Source organism: Gracilinanus agilis, chromosome 2, assembly GCF_016433145.1.
Source record: "Gracilinanus agilis isolate LMUSP501 chromosome 2, AgileGrace, whole genome shotgun sequence".
In the NCBI taxonomy this organism is placed as follows: domain Eukaryota; kingdom Metazoa; phylum Chordata; class Mammalia; order Didelphimorphia; family Didelphidae; genus Gracilinanus; species Gracilinanus agilis.
The window spans coordinates 655,792,803-655,813,774 of record NC_058131.1 but is presented as its reverse complement, the minus strand read 5'-3'; the positions used below and the strand labels follow the sequence as shown (position 1 = coordinate 655,813,774).

The 20,972-nt window shown below is 34.6% G+C and overlaps 1 protein-coding gene across 1 annotated transcript in view; it reads left to right on the top strand.

The window, feature by feature from the left end:
* Positions 1 to 20,972, top strand: part of MYO9A (myosin IXA) — a 232,246-nt gene that overhangs the window by 120,803 nt on the left and 90,471 nt on the right. Inside the window, exons 13-15 of the mRNA XM_044665785.1 lie at positions 4,282 to 4,477; positions 8,470 to 8,589; positions 20,045 to 20,120. Coding sequence (XP_044521720.1) covers positions 4,282 to 4,477; positions 8,470 to 8,589; positions 20,045 to 20,120 — 392 coding nt within the window. The remainder of the gene's footprint in view (positions 1 to 4,281; positions 4,478 to 8,469; positions 8,590 to 20,044; positions 20,121 to 20,972) is intronic.

Sequence of the window (20,972 nt, the reverse complement as noted above, 5' to 3'; positions counted from 1 at the left end):
TGCAAGGCTGATTTAATATTAGGAAACCATCAGCGTTATTGACCATATCAGTCCTCAAACAGAAATTATATGATTCTCTCAATAGATACAGGAAAAGCTTTTTTTCAAAATGCAAAAAAAAACACACACATTCCTATTGAAAACACTAGAAAGCACAGGAATAAAGGGGTCTTTCCACAAAATAATAAGTAGTATTTATTTAAAATCATCAGTACATATCATCTGCAATGGGATAAGTTAGAAGCCTTCCCATTAAGATCAGGAGTGAAGCAAGGATACCCATTATCACCACTCTTATTTAATATTGTACTAGAAATGCTAGCTATAGCAATTAGAGAAGAAAAAGAAATTAAAGGAATTAAATGAGACAATGAGGAAACTAAATTTGAATCAATCTTTGCAGGCGAACTGATGGTATACTTAGAGAATCAAAGAAAATCAACTAAAAAAGCTAGTAGAAATAATTTTAACAAAGTAATAGGATATAAAATAAACCCACACAAGTCATTAGCATTTCTATATATTTTCAGTAGAAATCAGCAGCAAGAGTTAGCAAGAGAAACTCCATTAAAAATCACTAGACAATATAAAATTTTGGGGAATCTATCTGTGTAGACAAACACAGGAATTATATGAACACAACTACAAAACACTTTTCATACAAGTGAAACTAGATCTAAACAATTGGAAAAACATTAATTGCTCATGGGTAGGATGAACTAATATAATAAAAATGACAATTCTACCTAAATTAATTTACTATATTCAGTTCCATGCCTGTCAAATTACCAAAAAACTGTTTTATAGAAATAGAAAAAGTAGTAACAAAATTCATCTGAAAGAACAAAAGATCAAGGATATCGAAGAGAACTAATGAAAAAAATATGATGGATGGTAGTCTAGTAGTACCAGATCTTAAACTGTACTATAAAGAAGTGGTCATCAAAACAATCTGCTATTGGCTAAGAGACAGAAGGGTGAGTCAATGGAATATTCTAGGTGTAAATGACCTTAGCAATCTAGTGTTTGATAAATCCAAAGATCCCAGCTTTTGGGATAAGAACTTAATATGTGACAAAAACTGCTGGGAAAATTGGAGAAAGTATGGTAAAAATTAGGTTTGGATCAATATCTCATACCGTTTATCAAGATAAGTTTAAAATGGGCATCTAATTTAAACTTAAAGAATGATGATATAAGTAAATTAGGTGATTATAGAATAGTTTACCTGTCAGATCTATGGAGAGGGGAAGAATTTAAGACCAAACAAAAGGTAGAGAACATTACAATATGTAAAATAAATAATTTTGGAAGGATTATTAAAAGCAAAATAGAAGATTGAGAAAATAAAATTAGAGATACTATTTAGAAAATAGGTTTCGGTTATATAATTTTAAATTTCCCCAAAACTATGATTTCAAGAAATTATAAATGAAAAGTCTCCAATTAGAGGGAAGAGTGAAGATAGAAATAATCCACTGATGATCTCATGAAAGGAACCCTGAAAGGAAATTTGCAGAAATGTTATAGCAAAAGTTCAGAGCTCTCATATTAGAGAAAAAATACTACTGAAACTTCAAAAGAAGTTCAACTATGAAGTGGTCACAGTCACGATCACAGATCTGGCAGCTTCTAATACTAAAGAGAAGAGATCTTGAAATACCATGCTACATAAAGCAAAAGATAACAGTCTTACATCCAAAATTAACTTTCCCTGAAAAGCCGAATATAATCCTAAAGGCAAAGAGGGGTGAATAGAACTTCAGTGCAATTGAGGACTTAAGTGCATTTCTATGCAAAAGGCATATTAGTAGGAACTTAGAAATGCAAACAGAAGAGCCAAATAAATTTACTTCAGCAGTTTGAAAGAACTATTTTATATTATAGCACTGACCTTGTAATGGGTAAAGAAATAAGTACCTTTTATATGAACTTTTAGAATCTTCAAGGGTATTGGAGGAGTTGAGTAAAGGAAAACAGGGCCTAGGGCTGGACTGGTTCTGTTCTGAGAGTTTTAAGAGAAGAGAGAGATGGGAAAATAAAAGGAATATAATTGTGTAGAAAGGAGGAATAAGGGAGTAGAACCTGCTATTTCTGATAACAAAGATGTATGAAAAGTATAGGGGGCAGCTGGGTAGCTCAGTGGATTGAGAGTCAGGCCTAGAGATGGGAGGTCCCAGGTTCAAATCCAGCCTCAGACACTTCCCAGCTGTGTGACCCTGGGCAAGCCACTTGACCCCCATTGCCCACCCTTACCACTCTTCCACCTATGAGACAATACACAGAAGTTAAGGTTTTAAAAAAGAAGTATATACATGTTTGGAGGAAGGAGTGAACAGAGTAAAAATCTGATGAACCTTACTAAAGGGTTGGAAGGTTAAGCCTGCATGCACATACACATGTACACCGACAGAATTTGGTGTAAAAAAATACACCAAACAAATGATAAAAAAAAGTAAGGGAATAGTTATAAGCAAAATAAACTTCCTTATCTTTAAAAGAAATTTTAAAAGAGAAGAAAAGAAGAAATAAAAGCAAAAAACTAGAGTCCAAAGGAAGGTGTCTCTCAACTGGGGAATATAAATGTAATGAAATATTTATATTTCAAATGAAGCAATATAGTATGAACTAATGGAGAGTAAAATTAGTAGCACCAGCAACATTATTAAGAAAGTTTTGAATTTTTTTTTTTCTTTCCTCATCTTGGAATCATTTCCAAGTATCGTTTCCAAGGAAGAAGGGGGGAAAAAAGGCTAGAAATAGAGGTTTTTAGTAATTTGCAGAGGTCACACAACTAGGAAGTGTTTAAAGCCAAATTTGAACCCAGGACCACTCCTGTCCCCAGACCTGGCTTTTTTCCCCCATTGAACCATTTAGCTGCTCCAACCTATGTTTCCAGAAGGCCTTTGATGGAGCATATTACCCACCTCTTAATAGAGACAGATTCAGGTTTCAGAAAGAGAGATGCATTTTTGGACACTATGTGGATTCATTTGCTTGGCCAAACTTTTTTGTTATTTTTTTCTTTCTCTTGGTTTTTTAATTGAAGGGTATAGTTAGGAAGGAGAGTGAACAGATAGGATTGGTACCCCAAAAAAGAGGATCACTAAAATATTTTTTAAATATATAGAAAAGAAAGAAGTTCAAAACAAAGGAGAAATGACAGTTTCGAAAGTAACATGAAATTTATCATATAGTTATTTTAAAACACTACAAAATGGAGGTTTACAAGCTCACATGTAATTTTTTGAGTGTGTATGTGTAGAAGAAAATGCAGGGGTTTTTTGGTGTTTAAATTCATAGTACAAAATAATAAAATTAAGCAAAAACATTGTCACATTTCCCTCTTTTATAATATACAAAAAAGACCTTTCACTGAATCTTGCCATCTCCTCAATCTTTCACCCTACAGTTCTACTTCCTTTCTAAAACTCATTGAAAAAGTTGTCTATACTTCATCCGCTTCTTTCTTCTACACCTATCAGATTGACCAATTGATAAGGAAAATGAAAAGTGCTGGCAGGGATATGGGAGAAACAGGTTCTTTATCACACTATTGACAGAGCTGTCAACCATTCTGGAAAGCAGATTGCAATTAATGTCCCAAAAGCTATTAAGCCATGCATCCCCTGTGACTCAGTCATACTACAACTAGGTCCATAGATCAAAGAATCAAAGAAAGAAAAAGGATTCATATATACAAAGTATAGCAGTTCTTTTTAGGGATATGCCTAAATTAGTTATAGAATATAAATATGATGGAATACTTTTGTCTTCTAATAAATGATTCAGTGGAGAGTTTCAGAAAACCCAAGGGACCATGTATGAACTAATAAAGAGTGAAGTGAGCAGAACCAGGAGAACATCAGTATTGTAAAGACAAACATCTCTCAAAGACTTGGGAAATCGAACCAAAACACTCACTAGCCCCAGTTTCATATGGCTCATTATGAAGCATGCTCTCCCCTTCCAAATAGAGAAATAATGAAATTGGAGTACAGATTGAAACATATCTGGAACTTCCTAATTGCCAGAATGCTCTGTAACATCACCTTGGTAAGATGAATTTATATATGTCTGTTGTGTTTCCTGATAGAATGTAGGCTCCTTGAAAGTAGTAAGCATTTTTTAAATTTGTTCTTGTTTCTTTAGGACTTAGTATAGTGCTGACTCACATGAGATGCTTTGTCGATGCCTCTTACTTGATTAATAAATTGGTTGACTTATCAGAAATACTTTAATGGGCCTCCAAATATTATATTAGCTTTTTCTTTCCATTAGGATTTCCGAGAGAAAAATACAGACCACATGCGACCAGATATTGTTGCTCTTCTACGAAGTAGCAAGAATGCCTTTATTTGTGGAATGATAGGAATTGACCCAGTGGCTGTTTTTCGCTGGGCAGTTCTTCGAGCTTTTTTCAGAGCCCTGATTGCATTCAGGGAGGCTGGAAAGAGATATATTCAGAAGAAAATTGGTAAGTATTAGATGTTAGAATCCTACTTTGCTTCATTTTTTATGTAGACTTACTTTCATAGATCCATGTTGAAATGTTCTGTCCATAATGGTAATCCCAGGAACCATGAGCAATTAAATAAAACTGATTTTTGGCAAAACAAAAATGAAATGATTTTTGGATCTTTTATGATAAAGAAATTTAATCTTGATAATCAACTATTAAATCTTACCTTTAGTTATGAATCAACATAATATTTAATTGCAGACTGCTAGGTGGCACAGTGACCTAGAGATAAAAAAAGTCCTGGGTTCAAATATGGCCTCTGACACTTCCTAGCTGTGTGACTCTGGGCAAGTCACTTAACTCCAATTGTCTAGCCCTTAGCTCTTCTGCCTTGGAATATTGATCTAAGATGAAAGGTAAGGGTTTTTTTTTTTTTAAATTTAAAAAGATTTAATTGTAAAAATGAAATAGAATGAAATAAAGAAATTTTTAAATAATTTTACTGAGCTCTCTGGATAGAAATTGAAGTAGCTGGAAATTTTAAGTTCTTTTTCTAAAGTCCTCATTTTGCCCATCAAATCATAAATCATTATATTTTAAATTGTCACTGGTAAATTCACTGTTGGGTTAACCAATTTTTTTGTTCATATGCTGTCCTGAAATCATAATAAAATAAAAATAATGTCACACCTGCACCCTGTCGCTGCCAGATCTCTTCTAGACTTGGTTAATATGCTTGTGTATATAAAACAGTTCATACAGAATCACTCTCAGTTAAGGACCATGCCTTGATATTTGTAGTAGCACCTATCATCTAGAGCAGTGATGAGCAAACTATGGCCTGTGGCCAGATGAGGCTCCTTGACATGTTCTATCCAGCTGCTTGACATTGTTCCTAATCTGACGAATACAATGAGTAGGATACAATACAATGAAACTTAGAAAGAGTTGCCTTAGAAACAGACTGACAGATGAGCATTTCCTTTCCTTTGGCCCCCCCTTTAAAAAGTTTGCCCATCACTACTCTAGAGAATATTTAGGAAACAGTTACCTGCTACTCCATTGTGATTAGAAAAGAAAGAAGTATTCACTGACTAGATTCAGGCAACTTAGTTTTATATTCTCTTTTTTTGTGACCCTGGATTCATCTTTTTATACTCCCTCAACCTTACCTTTAAAAAAAATGCTGTGAGATACTGGGCAAGTCACTTACTAAATCCCATTTGCTTCATCTGTGCCTTTCTATCTTAAAATTGTTACTAGGACAGAAAGTAATGGTTAAAAAAAAGTAGGTTTCTGAGGTCTGCTCTAGCTCTATGATCTAATGCACATTACAGTTTTCCTTTACTGCCTCCATTTTTAAGTTAGATCACTATTTGATTTGTTAAACATTTAAATGCTTACTAGATGTAAAATGGAATATTTTCTCTGAAAGAAAATTTTGAAAAACCTAGCTAATACATATTTGTAACACATCATATTTAGATATTTTTTCAAAATCAGAATAAGAAAAGGTTTGAATTTTCTTTTTTCTTCTTTTAAGTTCTAATATGTATTCTAAGTCAAATATGTAGAAAAGGGAGAATTTTGACAAAATATGAATTACCTAATTTTGCATTTGCGCACAAAATAAGGACCAAACCTATATTATACAAAATATTTTTTTGTAGAAAAAAGATTCTTTTGCACAGTATTATTTAGTTGTTTCAGTCATGTCTACCTCTTCATGGACCTCACTGGGTGGGGCATTCTTGGTTAAAATATTGGAGTAATTATTAGAAATAAAATTTTTTGTTTGGCTCATAAGACATTAAACATACATATATACTTATGTGTATATATATCTATGTATGTATGTTTATATATATTTTTAACATTCCTAGTATTTTTCTTTTAAAAAATAAGCATAAATGCAAACTGAAATATGCAGTATATAAATTGTTTGTTATGCTAGGCAAACTCCTGGGACAACAAACCATTTGTTAAAACAATTGAAAAAGCTTACTAACAGGTGTTGGTGACACTACTTAATTGCACACAATGTATTGTTAGGGTTAGAACCCATAAAGTATTTTCTTTTGATCTGTTTCCCTGGAAATATGCAGTTTCACCCTCTAGCCATCATATCACTGTCATTTTTTTTGTTTTGAAGAATTCAGAATGCTTTGTATTGTGTACAATCTCAGTCAAGGAATTTCTCATTGTATCATTGGCAGATATATACCCTGATAATGAAACCTCTAAAGGTAATATTCTTTTAAACTCTTTCTTCTGCCTTAGTATCAATTCTAAGACATAAGAGTGGCAAGAGCTAAGCAATTGAGGTTAAATGGCCTGCCCAGGATCACATAGGTAGGACATATCTGAGACCAGATTTGAACCAAGGTTTTCCCTTCTTCTGGCTTGATGTTACCTAGACTTGTCCCTCTTAATGTAATTTTCAACATTTGCTGCTATTCTCTCAAGTTAGTAAGAAGAGAGAGTATTTAATGGATTAAAGCTGCTTCTCTGTATAAAAGCTCCTTTAAAAAAATTCCTTCCAACCTGCCTTAAACTGTTGTACCTTAAGCTTGGCCAGTTCTAAGTATGTTCACCTGTCATCAATGTGATCTGTTATTTATCTTCCTAGTTCTTCTCTTCCTAGAACATGATATTCTTCCTTAACCAGAATGCTGATGCTACACTTCTGGGGATGTAAAAATAATTAAATAACTGTACTGATATACTCAAAAAACTAGTTGCTTTTAAATGACTAAATGGCTATTATTAAGTTTTTAACTTTATTGAACTTTATTTAACGTTGCCCTTTCTTGATTACTATTCCAGGGATGAAACCCTTATATTTTCTTCATTTCCTACTAGTGCTTGAATTATGTACTTAAAGAAGCTAAAGCATATAGTATTTTTAAAATTGGCTTTTCTTTGTATTTTTACATTCATTGTTAAAGTTTTGGAATTTGTTTGTTAAAAAGTCAGGTCTATTTAGTATTATCTTTTATTATGTCCAGTTTCAAGAAATGATCTCTTGTTAACATGACATGCCCATATCTCAAAATTAGATTCTCACTAATATTTTTGGATGGTGCCTAGCATATACTAGGCAAATAATACATAATTGTTGAACTGCATTGACTAGAATTCCCCCATTTTTAATATCTTCTTATTGGCTTGAATAACATGATTCTAATTTGGATTTGATATATCAAACTGTAATCCAATCCCTCATGATCATTAATAGCACTTCTTTTCTAGCCATCAACTTTTAATACAAGTGGTGTAAACTAATAGCTTCAGTAGCTTAGGCTTTTTTATCTATCTATCTGTCTATCTATCTGTCTGTCTGTCTGTCTGTCTATCTGTCTATATATTTATATACATAATTTCTCTATATAAATATATATCAAATTATACCTGATTTTTCTTTTTCTGTTTTGTATTTCTTTACTGTCCTAGAGGCAATTACACTTTACTTACTATGTGATTTTTCATAAATGTATATTAACCATGGGATCATTTGACTTTTGGTAAATTAGGTTATATTTCTCTTTGGGATCTTGCATTTCTTACAGTGCTGCCAACCATGTGCTCATTCACATCAAATGGCATAAAAGCAAAGGAGTTTTTTATTCTGTTGAATGAACTGGAAACAGTTCTATTTTTTATAATTCAGATTGATGCATAGCAATACAAATTAACTTTGGAGTTATAGCATCATTTTTAATAGAAAGCGACACCTGTCATCAGAAAAGGCTTTTGGTTCTTGTGAAAATATTTGTGTGATTCCTGCAAGCAAATAGTTATATTATTATGTATTGGCATCATTTACTCAACTAGGGGTCCACCCCTATACTGTAAAAATATGGGCACCAGGGATGTTAAAATATAAATATCTTCCTCACAACAATACTCCTCAAATGGTTGGCAGCATTGGCCTTGACTCTTTCTTGGTGTGGGCTTGTATAATGTTTCTTTCTTCTTTCCATTGTTTTTTTCTTTTGCTTCCTAAGGGAAGGATGATGCAGGACCATGTGCGGTTTTGAAAAGTGTGGATAGTTTTAGCTTTCTTCATCACCCAGTCCATCAAAGGAGCTTAGAGATTCTTCAGAGATGCAAGGAGGAGAAGTACAGTAAGGCTCCCAATTCTGCTTTCTTCTTTGACATCATGCAAACATCAAGAAATGGAAACCAGAAGCATTTTGTGCAAGGCTAGGACAGGGGGTTCTACAATGAGCTTTCCCCACCCAATTTCAAAATACTAACATGAAGTAACTTCAAATTTTCTTTTAGGAATTGCCAGCATGGATGCAGAACAGATTTTTAAAATCCCTGTTCTTTTTGTTTGAGTTTCTTCTGTTTGCCTTTATTCTTTATCATATTATACTTCATGTTAGTCCCTGAATGACTATTTCCTTTCCACGTTAGTCTCCTAAGTAATAAAGTGTAAAATCAATATTTTTCTTATTGCTTGGTTGCTTTTGTTTTTAATAAAAATAAGAAATGGAAAAATTTTCATATTTTATCTAAGCTATTTTAATTCTAAATCACCAGGTTAGCATATTTCAAAGTAATGGCATTACTACTTTTCATTTTTATGACAAATATAATCACAATTTGGTTGGCTTTAAACTAAATATGGTGAAACCTAATTGGAAACTTACCAAAATTAGATGACCTATCAGTCATATTAATGTTTTATTTCAAGGGGAAATGTCAGAAATACTTCATTCTTTCAGTTACATATCACATGCCCTTTTATTTGCAAACCTGATGTGGAGAAATGCTCCTGGTGTCCATTTCCATTGTTTTCCTTTGTTACTTGATAAATTCATGTTGAATGAAAATCAAACTCTTTTGCCTATTCTATTCTCTCTCATTGCTGAATTCCTACCACCCTGAAAATAAAAGGTCTATGCCAAAAATTGCCTGATATGAAGAGCCTACTGTGTTCCCAGCCTTTGTTTGTACTTTATACATGGTGGAAAAATTACACTATTATCTGCCTATTTTTTGAACATTCGTATAAGTAATTAGTGCATTATATTCCTACTTATGAAATTCAATGTTTTAATATTATGTATATATGTTTTTGAACCTCCCATGAAAGAATCGTACAGATTTAAGCAGGATTGAATAAGGCAGGAAATTGCTTCAGAAATTTTCAAAATTTCTTGTCTGTTTATTTTGATCTATACAAATCACTTGTATCAAGGTAAACATTGATAAAGTATCCTTATTGTAGTATTCAAAATTCAGATAAATGATGTGAAATTCTCTTAAAAATATGCCCATTAGAGTTCCATGTGACATATTTTTAAGTGACTGACACAAGTTTTATTTTCTCATTCTATAATCATCAAGAGTATTGTCTTTTCATTAAATAATCTAGCAAATAATTCTTCAGTTATTAGTAACATTTCTATTACTAAGCTTTGTCAGCAGTTTTTAGTTATTTCAAAATGAAAATTGACGGGTATTCTTCACACTGAATTCTAACATTTATGTTTGTAAATTAAACTTTAACAGCCTAAATAACTTCATTTTAAATAGTTACTAACTTTTTTTCCCCACTTAGGTAATTAGGTAAGAGTTCACTAGAATTAGTTTATCAACTAATTGTCTACTTTATGATACAGGGACTCAGGGTCCCAACTACCCTGCTTAGCCAGGTCTCATTTATTCAACACTGAACTGAGGGGCGGGGGAGGGGGGAAAACATGTATGTGTGTGCACATGCGTACACAATTCCAAAGACATAGAAAACTGTTTTAAGACTTTTTATTATTTTATAAGATTCTTTTCCTTTCTGACTTCTAAACAAATAATCTCTGGTTGACTATAAATTTATATTTTGTAGTTTTCTTTAAAATTAAAGTCAGAATCATAAAACAGTTTTCAGATTGTGATATGAATATTTGATATGTATGTTATGTTTTGATTCATGCTCAGAAATGCTTCATAGAAAAATTTCTGTGAAGTTGAATGAAATTAGTAACATCATTCATTCAACTATAGGAGCCATATAATTGGAAATAATGTGAAAAGCGTTGGGGAGTTTCATTACTAAAATTTAAAAATGTGTTATATAGTTAAGCATAATCAGAATTCAGATAGATTAGGGGATAAAATAGTTTCTTGTCTCTAAATCTATTATATATCCTTTTTTTTTCACTAGATTATCTTATGTCAGGACTTTCTCCTCTATTTTCTAGGTGTAAATAACATACATTCCATGGCACTGAAAGAAATCTCAGTTATGATTGTGGAGGGTAGTCAGTAAACTTAAAAATGAATGTTAGTTACAGGTCTGTCAAAAGACTAAAGAGCAAGTATTAAACTTAACCTCAGGAGGTGGAAGATAGGACAGAAAAAGATAGATTCTGGATATTAAACATTCTACATGAAATTGCTGTCAATTCCTGGCAAATATTAGAGTGGAGAAATAAACAGATGGCTTGAGAATACTTAGAAAAGAAAGACTTTATCACTTAGGATGCAGAATGAACTAACTAAAATAAATCATGAAGAAATAACCTCATTTCCTTTGTCAAGGAGATAATCAGTTGACACAGCCACATTGCATAAGAGATAGAGAAGTGGATCTAGAGTCAAGAAGACCTGGGTTCAATTCCTACCTCACATACTTACTATATTAGAGTGAATAACACCTGAACATTAGACAAAAGGGATGGGAAATAGGGTTTATACATGGCAGCAAGGAGTTGAAAATATTGGGATAGAGAAAAGTTAGAAAGTGTGCTATCCATTGAATAATGAATTCAGGCAGATTATCAGTGATCAGGGAGGAAGATGATTTTAATCTCAGGTTCTCCCTCTGGAACCTAGTGGCAGATGGTAAGTTATTTAGTGAAAACCTAGGAAGTCACAGATTAAGATATTGTTTGTCCATATAGGAGGAAGAAAGTAGAAGTTCACAGTAGGTAGGCCTGGATCTACATTGGCCTTAAACATTGGAGCAGACCCCAGCTGATTCTTGGTCGAAGATGGAAGAAATGGTCTAGATGGAGACTGATGAGGAGGTTCATGTAATAGAATTAGATACTAAGGGGAGAAAATTTCTTTTTTTGTATAAGCATTCTTTGTTGTCTTTAGTATGTTGAACTATTTATAATGAAATGTACCACATCTAGACTAATTCTTCTTCTCCGAATGAAAGTCTTATGTTCATTTATTCTTAAAGAAAAACATTTAAATAAATAAAGGCATTGAGTTGGGCCAGAGAAAAGATCCTGAATTCAATTTCAGAGTTCATTCTATATTAAGAAACAGCCTAGGGGGCAGCTGGGTAGCTCAGTGGATTGAGAGCCAGGCATAGAGACGGGAGGTCCTAGGTTCAAATCCGGCCTCAGACACTTCCCAGCTGTGTGACCCTGGGCAAGTCACTTGACCCCCATTGCCTACCCTTACCACTCTTCCACCTATAAGTCAATACACAGAAGTTAAGGGTTTAAAATTAAAAAAGAAAAAAAGAAACAGCCTAAGTTCTCTTTGATCTCAGCTCTGCCACTTAGGTAGAAAAAGAGATGGAGTTGAAAGAAAAAAAAAATGACTAGCTATGAAGGAACAGGAATTTAAGGAAGACTTGAGGATTTGAGAAGAAAATAGTTTTTTTTTAATTAAAAAATATTTTTATAGTTGATTTTTTTTTATAAGATAGGTTGGTCTGGAGGCTGCATCAGAAGTAGGGGAAATTTAAATGAAATGGTGGCCTTTATCAGCCAAATTTGCCTGCCTTGCATCAGTTTTGACATTTCCTTAAAAGAACTAGTAACAAGAGCTGAAACTTAATTCTAGCTAGTCTTGTAATAAAGGTAGAATTCAATAGTTCTATACAAAGATGACCTACTCTCTAGACTCCTTTTGTGGTTTTGATGTCTCAGCATCTGACCAGACTGAAGTCACCTTTCTCCTAAAGGCAGTGTCCCTGCCTCTTCTTGGGGGCAGTGTATAGAGAGAATGGAGATGGGCTAAATGACCCCTCATTGAGTCATTCTTCTCTTCCATTGTCACTTCATTTTCAATTGGGAAAAGATTCAGAATTCTTGAAGGATAGTGACTCACTAAATGATTTTTTTTTCTCTGAGAGGGTTATGAAAAAAATACAAGTGATGAGATTGAGAAATGGGGGACCAGTGGTCATTCTTCATTTGATTGCCCTTGAGATAAAATTTACTATGCACTTTTAAGACTTTGCTGCTGGGCCAGCTAGTGTCTTCATACTACCTCCAACAAATATACCAGTGAGTTATTGATCCATTTCTAACAAAATACCAGAAAAGAATCTAATGAAAATGACTTGGACACAAAGTAGGTGGTACTGTTAGCTCTTTATCAGTAATCTGGTCAGACTAGATGAGGCTTCTAGGAAGAAGAAAGATCATGAAAGAAGATTAGGCAAAGTCATGCTAATTCTTCAGGCTAAAGCAAGGAGTAACATTTAGACATTTTCACAAGGTGTTACGCACAAAGGGGATATAGATAGGATAGACAGGAAGGTGCTTCTATAAGTTGGGCCTGATAAACTGGCCCAAGATCCTCAGGTGGTAAATGGATCTAGGCTGAGTGGGGTAGTGATGCCTGGGAAGCCACCAAGGTATGCTGGCAACCACCAGGGCTTATGGATAATCAATTCAGCTAAGCACCAGACCCCACTAACGGTGCCCAAGCCAAAGTTATTGAGGGAGAAGCTGTATGTATTGTTCAGCAGCTCCTCTGGTTCCTTGGCTTGGGGTTAGGTTAAATGATGAAGGTTGGTTATGGGCTAGTTGTTGGCATTTGAATGGATAACACTAACTAACTGCGAAGTTGATAAATCCTTGTCCCCTTTGGCTGAAGTTGTTCACTTGCCCTTCAAATGAATGCCAGTCCTTGCTTGAATCAAGTTTGAAACGGGGTTTAATGCTTTGGCTCAAAGAGGTTAGGAATTGGGATAAGGAAAGAGGTGTTGGGAATGGCCGAGCTATATCTAATGAGGGTGAAAAGTGATCTAAGTCAGTGAGCATCAGGTTGGTATTTGACTAGAGATTATTCTCCCCCTCACAGACCCTGGTCAGACCAGGTCTTGGTCTAGACAAAAGGAAAGGAAGGGGTAGTGATAATCTTCTTGACAGCTGTGTTGTTGTTATCTCTCAGCTCTGTATAGTAATAGATGAATGATCTTCTAATGGCAATAGGTATGGATGGCCTACCCCCCCCCCCCAATTCCCTTCTCAAAGCTGAGACTCAGAATGGCTGAGCCCCTGGGCTTTTATAGAGGTGCTCCCAAATGTCTTTTGCCCTTGGTTCATGCCATTTGGGTAAATTCCAAGTTCTATAACTGACAGTCTGTCACTCAAGCTGTTCTCCATCTTTTCCTAGAAGTTATCTCTTACAAAGGTGATCTTCTAAAATAGAAATAAATTTATCTAAAGAATATCATTGCTCAGAAGAAAAGCTTGCAGAATCTAAACAATGTTCTTTAAGTAAATTATATGCCCTATTGAACCAAATTGATATTGAGGAATATTACATTTAAAAACTGAGATAGCAGCACTCATCAGAACTCTTCATGAGAAGCTATCCTTAATTTAGACCAGTGATGGGCAAACTATGGCCCAAGGGCCAGATGGGGGAGGGGCTGAAATGCTCTATCTCCCCCCACACACACATTATTCCTAATCTGACAAATACAATGAGTAGAATATAATACCATGAAACTTCGAAAGAGTTGCCTTAGAAACAGACTGACAGAAGAGCATTTCCTTTCCTTTGGCCCCCTCTTTAAAAAGTTTGCCCATCACTGATTTAGATAGAAGCTTAATGACTCAGTAGGTGGACAGGAATTCCTATTCATTGTAGATTCCTTCTGCCACCCCTCTCCGCAATCAATTCTAGCTCTTTTCAGTTGTGTTATCCTCTTAGCTATAAGAGAACAACCCCAAAGCACTGTCTTCAGTTTCTCAGACCAATTTTCATTCCTTCTTTACTTCTCCATTGTAGAATTTTGAGACTTTTTAGAGACTTTATTATCTTTTGTATCCATGGGAAAATGGCACTTATCTGTTTTGTATGAGATCTTTTTTGTTTTCTTCAGCTGTGGTAAGGTAGTACATGTGTGTGATTAAATTCACATTATATACAAGGCAGCTTTCTCCTAAGAGCCAGTAACTGACCAAAGCACGCAGCCTTGAACAAAGTCACCTCCTGCCACAGAGAGGGGAAGTCTATTTTTGAGGTATAGCAAAGACTAATTAATTAGATCTTTATATAGCAGGCAGCAGCAACCCACAAGCTAGTGTTTGTTAGCTCTGGTTACTCTCCAGTTAACAGGTTGTGTTAGCTTATTCATTTTAAACAGTATTTTGTAAATTAGTATATCCAGAGTGTTAGTTGAATAAAGAAAGGCAAAAGTACTACTGAAAGGACTTAACTAAATGAGTGTCTTAAATTATCTCCTTTCCTTTGGTGCTTTCTAGATGCCTTACTCTCGTGACTTTTTATTCTTCAGGAAACCATTTCACTTAGAACAACAACAAAAACTCAAAATGGAGAAGATAAGGTAGATGTGGTTGTCTGGACTGTTGGTTTAGAGGTACTAAAGAGGATCTTATGATGTTAAATGAAATTCTGTCACCCATTGACAGTGAGCCAGAGTCAATCACAAAAGACAGAGCAGCAAAGTGAGCCTTGGCACCTGAGTTAAAGGACTAGAGACCAAATGCTGCCTCCAGTGCTTACTACCTGTATGGCCTTCAGAAAATCACTTAACCCCCTTGAGCTTAACCTGAGGTCCTTTGCCTCCTTGGATCCATGATCTTATGACTGAGGAAATCTTACTTTCCATAGTAGGAAGAATAAAGTTATCATGCCTAGCAGAAGAAGGGAACCCCTCCTCCATTTTCTGTTGCTGTTGATTCCATTGCATCCCCAAGACTGATAAAATGTAAGGACTTCTAGTATTTTTTATCTTAATCATAGGAAACTTGCAAATCTGAACCCCACAGAATATATCTACAACACAGTTGTGCTTGAAAAATAATTCATTGGAGAACTTTAGTATATTTCATTAATAGACATGTCAGACTATCTAAAATAACTCTAAGGGAAATAGAATCCTTAGAAATAATTCTAGATTTATAAAATTTACAATTTTCATAAACATATTTATGAATTGTAGTCTATACCTGTCCTAAGTGTAGGACCTGGCTTAACCTGATAATGGACTTAAGTCCCAGCAAAGAAAAAGAGGGTTGGAGCAGGGAAAGAAAGATTTCTAATAACTCCTCCACACACTACAGGAGAAGCTTTCTGTCTCTCTGTGCCCGCAAAAAAGGACATGTGGAGGGAGAGGGAGAGAATGAGCCTTATGGTGGACCTGGAGAAGAGAGAGTGATCAAAGGACCTGCCTGAAACCACTCACACTACTTTCAGTCAAATGACATCACCTTCTTGCTCAGCAAACTGACTACTTTCATCTCCTTTCTCTGCTAAAGTTCCTTCCTTGATCTATGACCTTGTGGAAATGGGATTAAGTTTATGCTTCATCTCCAAAGGGAAGAACTAGAAGCAGAGACATAAAGTTAAACTTTGTCAAGAAAAACTTCCTAACAACCAAAACTATCCAACACTGGTATCAAGAGATATTCATACTAAAGTTGGATGATGGGCTTGCCAGGCATGGCATAAAGAGAATTCTTTTTCAAATATGAGTTGGACCAGAAAACTATTGAGGTCTCTTCCACGTAAAATTTTATAGTTCTTATGATTCATTGGAATACAAATAACAGTGCCAGAAGGAAATTGAAAAGCATTTCTAAACAGTACAAAATGTCATTCAAGAAACTTGGGAGACCAGGTGATGGTATCATCATTGTTGTCTACCACTAGTGATGATATATGAAACATATACAGGTAAGCAGAAGCAAATTTTACATAATCTCAGGAGACAGAGAGTACTAACAATTGTGGGGATCAAGAAAGGTCTCATATAGAAGGGAACATTTCCTATCATCCTTAATGGTGTAAATTTTATAAAACTCATTGCTCAATCTATTATTCATTTCTCTTAACTATTCTGTCCCAAAAAACTGTTGTCTATTCTTTGGGTCTCAACTATAACCAGTAAGGAAATTATTTTCATTCATTTCTATATTTTTAATTCCAATTGCATCTCAATTGCTGGGCTTTCAGCTTCCTACCAAACATTCTTTGTTTATACTACCATTACCAGAAATTAATCTGTAAATGTATAAAACCAAATTCCTTATCCTCCTACCCCCTTTTTCCAAAAACCAAACTTTTAGCTCAGTTTCTCCATCCTTATAACTAAAATTCTTACTAATAACACTCTTAATAATAATAACTTACTAATAATACCAACTACATTGGTTCCATTTAATCATCTTTAGATTTCACTTTGCTCATGGCATTCCTCTTACAGTATAAAATCTAAATTTACCTTACCCTGACTTTCATAGGACTCTATAATCTTGCTCTTCTGTTTCATATATCCCAATTGTCACTTCAGTGTCCCAGCATATACCATGCTCGTTTCCTTATGCTGTTTCTCCAACATGTGCATCTGAAATATTCTTCCCTTTACCTATCAAAATACCAGTTTTTAAGGCCTGCTTTTTCTTTAAAATCTTTTCAAACTTCTTTAACCTACAATCTCTCCCATTTCTAAAAATTAGTGTCACTGTATCCACAAAATATCTAGCACTTGCATAAGTATTGTCTTACTGTGTTCTGATTTTGTCTCATGTTAGGTCTTCCCTAGCTAACAGGCCATAATCATGTCATATTCTTTTCCTATATTCCTTAATAGTACCTAAAAGGAGGCCAATGCATTAACTGAGTCCAGTAAATAATGAAAAGTTGAATGATTTTATCCGTAACAGCAATGGTAAAAAAGAAAGTGAGGACAGCCTGTCCTATCATGTGATAATATGTTTAACTTATTAAATCCAAGATGCCCTAGAAAAATTTTAAGCAATTCCAATAAATTTTCATTACAGAATTTAGCAACAAGATATATTCATCTCTCTTTGAACTGTTCACTTCTGTTGGCAGTAGTAGCTAGGATTATCAAATAACTTGCCTGCAAAATTTCCCTCCTATTCCAACTAAGATATCCTTGTCCTTTTAGACATTCATGAAATTGAAATGTTCATGAAAAAGAACCATTTGTGATTATTTGAAACTGTGGCCTCCTTTGTTCTAGTTTCAGGGAATTTTTTCAGGTTAATTGGTATAGTTAACAAATCTAGAGTTTTCCAAGTCATTTAGCCTATCCTTATTTGTTGTTTAAAATCCGACTATTTAAAAATACAGTATAAACTAGAGAGTTTGGATGATCAGAATACTGGATAACAGAGTTGCTGTGACACCTACAGTCATATTTGTTATTCACAGTTGACACTGAGACACTGCAGGATCAATTATTCCAAAGACAGATAAAGCAGTTTCGTATTGCACAAATTGTGCATACAATAATGAACATTGTCACACCTGGCCTTACCCTACACATCTAAGGGATTCTGAACACTCTGTAGATCATCTAAACCCCATTCCTTGTCCTCCACCAAATTCATTATCTTCCTCTAAACCCCCTCTCTCTCCCGTCTTCCCTATTACTACAAAGGACAGTACTGTCCTTCCAATCCCTGAGGCAAATGTTATCCTGACTCCTCACTATCTCTCACCCCTTATATCCAAGCTGTTGCCAAAACTTGTCTATTTCACCTTTGCAATATCTCTTGATTATGCCACCTTTTCTTCTCTGACACTGCCTGGTCTGGGGCCTATTCACCTCACATTGGGACTGCTGGTAAGTCAGCCTCCTTCAAGTCTCTCCCAAGTCTTCTTTCAGCTACAAAAGTGATTTCTAAATTGCAGGTCCAGTCATGTTACATACATATTCATTCTCATTCATATTCATTCTCTCTCTCTCTTTCTCTCTCTCTCTCTCTCTCTCCCCTCTTCATCCTCCTCCTCCTCCTCTGTTGCAGTCATGTGTGGGAGTCTGGTGAGGAGTGATTGTAGACTAGCAGCTAGAGAGAGTGAGATAAGGAGGAGGGTGCCATGATTCTTCCACTTGGTCCTTCTCAGGAATGGTGGCCTCAACCTTTCCTGTCCTCTTTCTTATTTCTCTCTCTCTCTCTCTAGCCACTAGTCTCCCTAGCAGACTGACTCTCACTCTCCACGGCTATAATGGCCCTGAGATCCAATCACTTATCACCAAATTCCCACACATGACACTTCTCAAATTCCATTGGCTTCCTGTTCCCTCCAGGATCAGATACAAAATGCTCTGTTTAACATTCAAAACCTTTCATAAATACTTTTCCATTCTTCTCATACCTTAATCCCTACTTACTCTTGGACCCAGTGACACTAGCCTCCTGCTGATTCAACAAATAATACCTCTATCTTTCTCCAGCTTGCAGCTACCAAGATTGTCTTATGCATTCATTATTTTCTCTGATTGTCTCTTATGCCTGGAATACTCTCCCTTATTTCTGCTTACTGTCTTCCCTAAATTCCTTTGAATACCAATAAATTTCTGTCTTCTGCAGGAAGCTCTTCCCAACCCTTCTTAATTCTGGTGCCTTCAGCCTGTAAATTATAAAGTTTTTATCCTACATAAAGCTTTTTTGTATGTATTTAAGTTATCTCTCCCATCAAATTGTAATTTTCTTGAAGGCAGGGACTGGTTTTTGCCTCTTTTTTTATCTCCAGCGTTTAACACAGTGCCTGACACATAGTAGGTGCTTCTTGTTTATTGATTGACTTTATTGTATTATATTCTTTGAAAATCCATGTAAATATATAGCAGCTCTCACCATGACTTAACCAGAATAGTGTTTCTCAATCATGCTGAACAGATAGACAATATAAAACTCTTCATTAGTTGTTAACATCCATTTGAACACTGGAAGGAAAGAAAAGAACTATATATGCTATAGCAAATGTCTTTTTAGAAATGAAGGTGAGCATGAAAAGTCAAATAATGAAAAAGGTTTCATTTTTATATCAGCTTTATATGCTTTATTTTGAATGTTAAAATTAACACCTAGCTTTTTTGCAAAATTCTTCACTTTGTCTCATGACTTGGGGAAGGGTCATAGCTTTTAAAATCATGATAAGCCCTTAAACTAAGATATGAAAAATAACAACTAAAGGAAACATGGTGTGACAGAAAAAAACTGTGAATTAAGTTAGATGGATGGATCAGCCATTTTCTGCTTATTGATAAAATAAAACTGATAAAATTGCCAAGACCTTATCCTGACTAGACTTTTGAAAGTGAAAAATAGACTATTGTGCCTTAAAGACTTCTATCTAGTATTCTGTTTGATCCAGTGCCATTAAGACATAGAAAAGATGAAATTATTTGCTATTGAGTTATCTAATTGTCCTATTTAGTAGCCAAGTAGTGGACTTTAGTAATGTCACTATTTTTGCATTTCTGACTTGCATAACAGAAAATTTTCACTTACTTGACTTGTAGCTAACAATTGTTTTGTGCATTCAGTATTTTTTCACATAAGTAATATTTTGAAATTTTCTCTCTTGACATGCTAGGTATAACTAGGAAAAGTCCCAGAACACCTCTTTCTGATCTCCAAGGTGTGAACACTCTTAATGAGAAAAGCCAACGGTAAGGTTTTTTTATTCCGTTTAGGAAACAAAGAAGTGAAAACTGATATAGATGTGACTTGATACTTATATAGTTATCAAAAAATTAAAGGAAAGATTTTTCCTAAAATCTTTAATTTTCTCATTTCTGATAACTTTCATAAATGATGTGGAAATAATTAAAGTGAATAAGCTATTCTCAAGAAATAGAATGTTCCAGGTATCTAAATAGGCTTTCTAAAGCTATATGCATTATTTTTTCAAATCTTTATCTTAAAAAGATCTTTTTACATTCCTTAGTTTCATCTACTGTGCTTAAAGCCCTTAGCACAGTGTCTAGCACATAATAGGCACTATATAAAATGCTTGTAACCTTCCCCACTATTTATTCTTTAACTTGAAGGCGATACTAATCTATTGAGCATTTTTTAAATGAAAAATGTAGTCCACAGTAGGGTGGCTTAACTTAAAATAAGTCACCCAATACAACTTTCTTTGCATCTAAATAATAAAATAAATCTGGAAAACCAAACCTTAACCTTAGATTTATTTAAATAACTCACTGACTCCATGCCTTTCTTGTTTGTTTCACTTTGTTGTTCTTTTTATTTCTAATAAAAGCCATACACTCCCTAATGCCCAGGAGTAAAATCATTTAGCAATTAAAACTAGTTGAACTGTTCAAAATTATCTAGTCCAACCCCTTCATTATATACTTGAGGAAACTGAAGCCAGTAGAAGTGAACTGATTTGTCTGAAGTCATATAATTATTGGAATAACTAGAACTTGATTCTAATCCATTACTTTTTCTCCACTATGAATGTGGATGCTGAAATGATCAGTGTTTCAAAACTTTACCCTCAAAACTTTCTT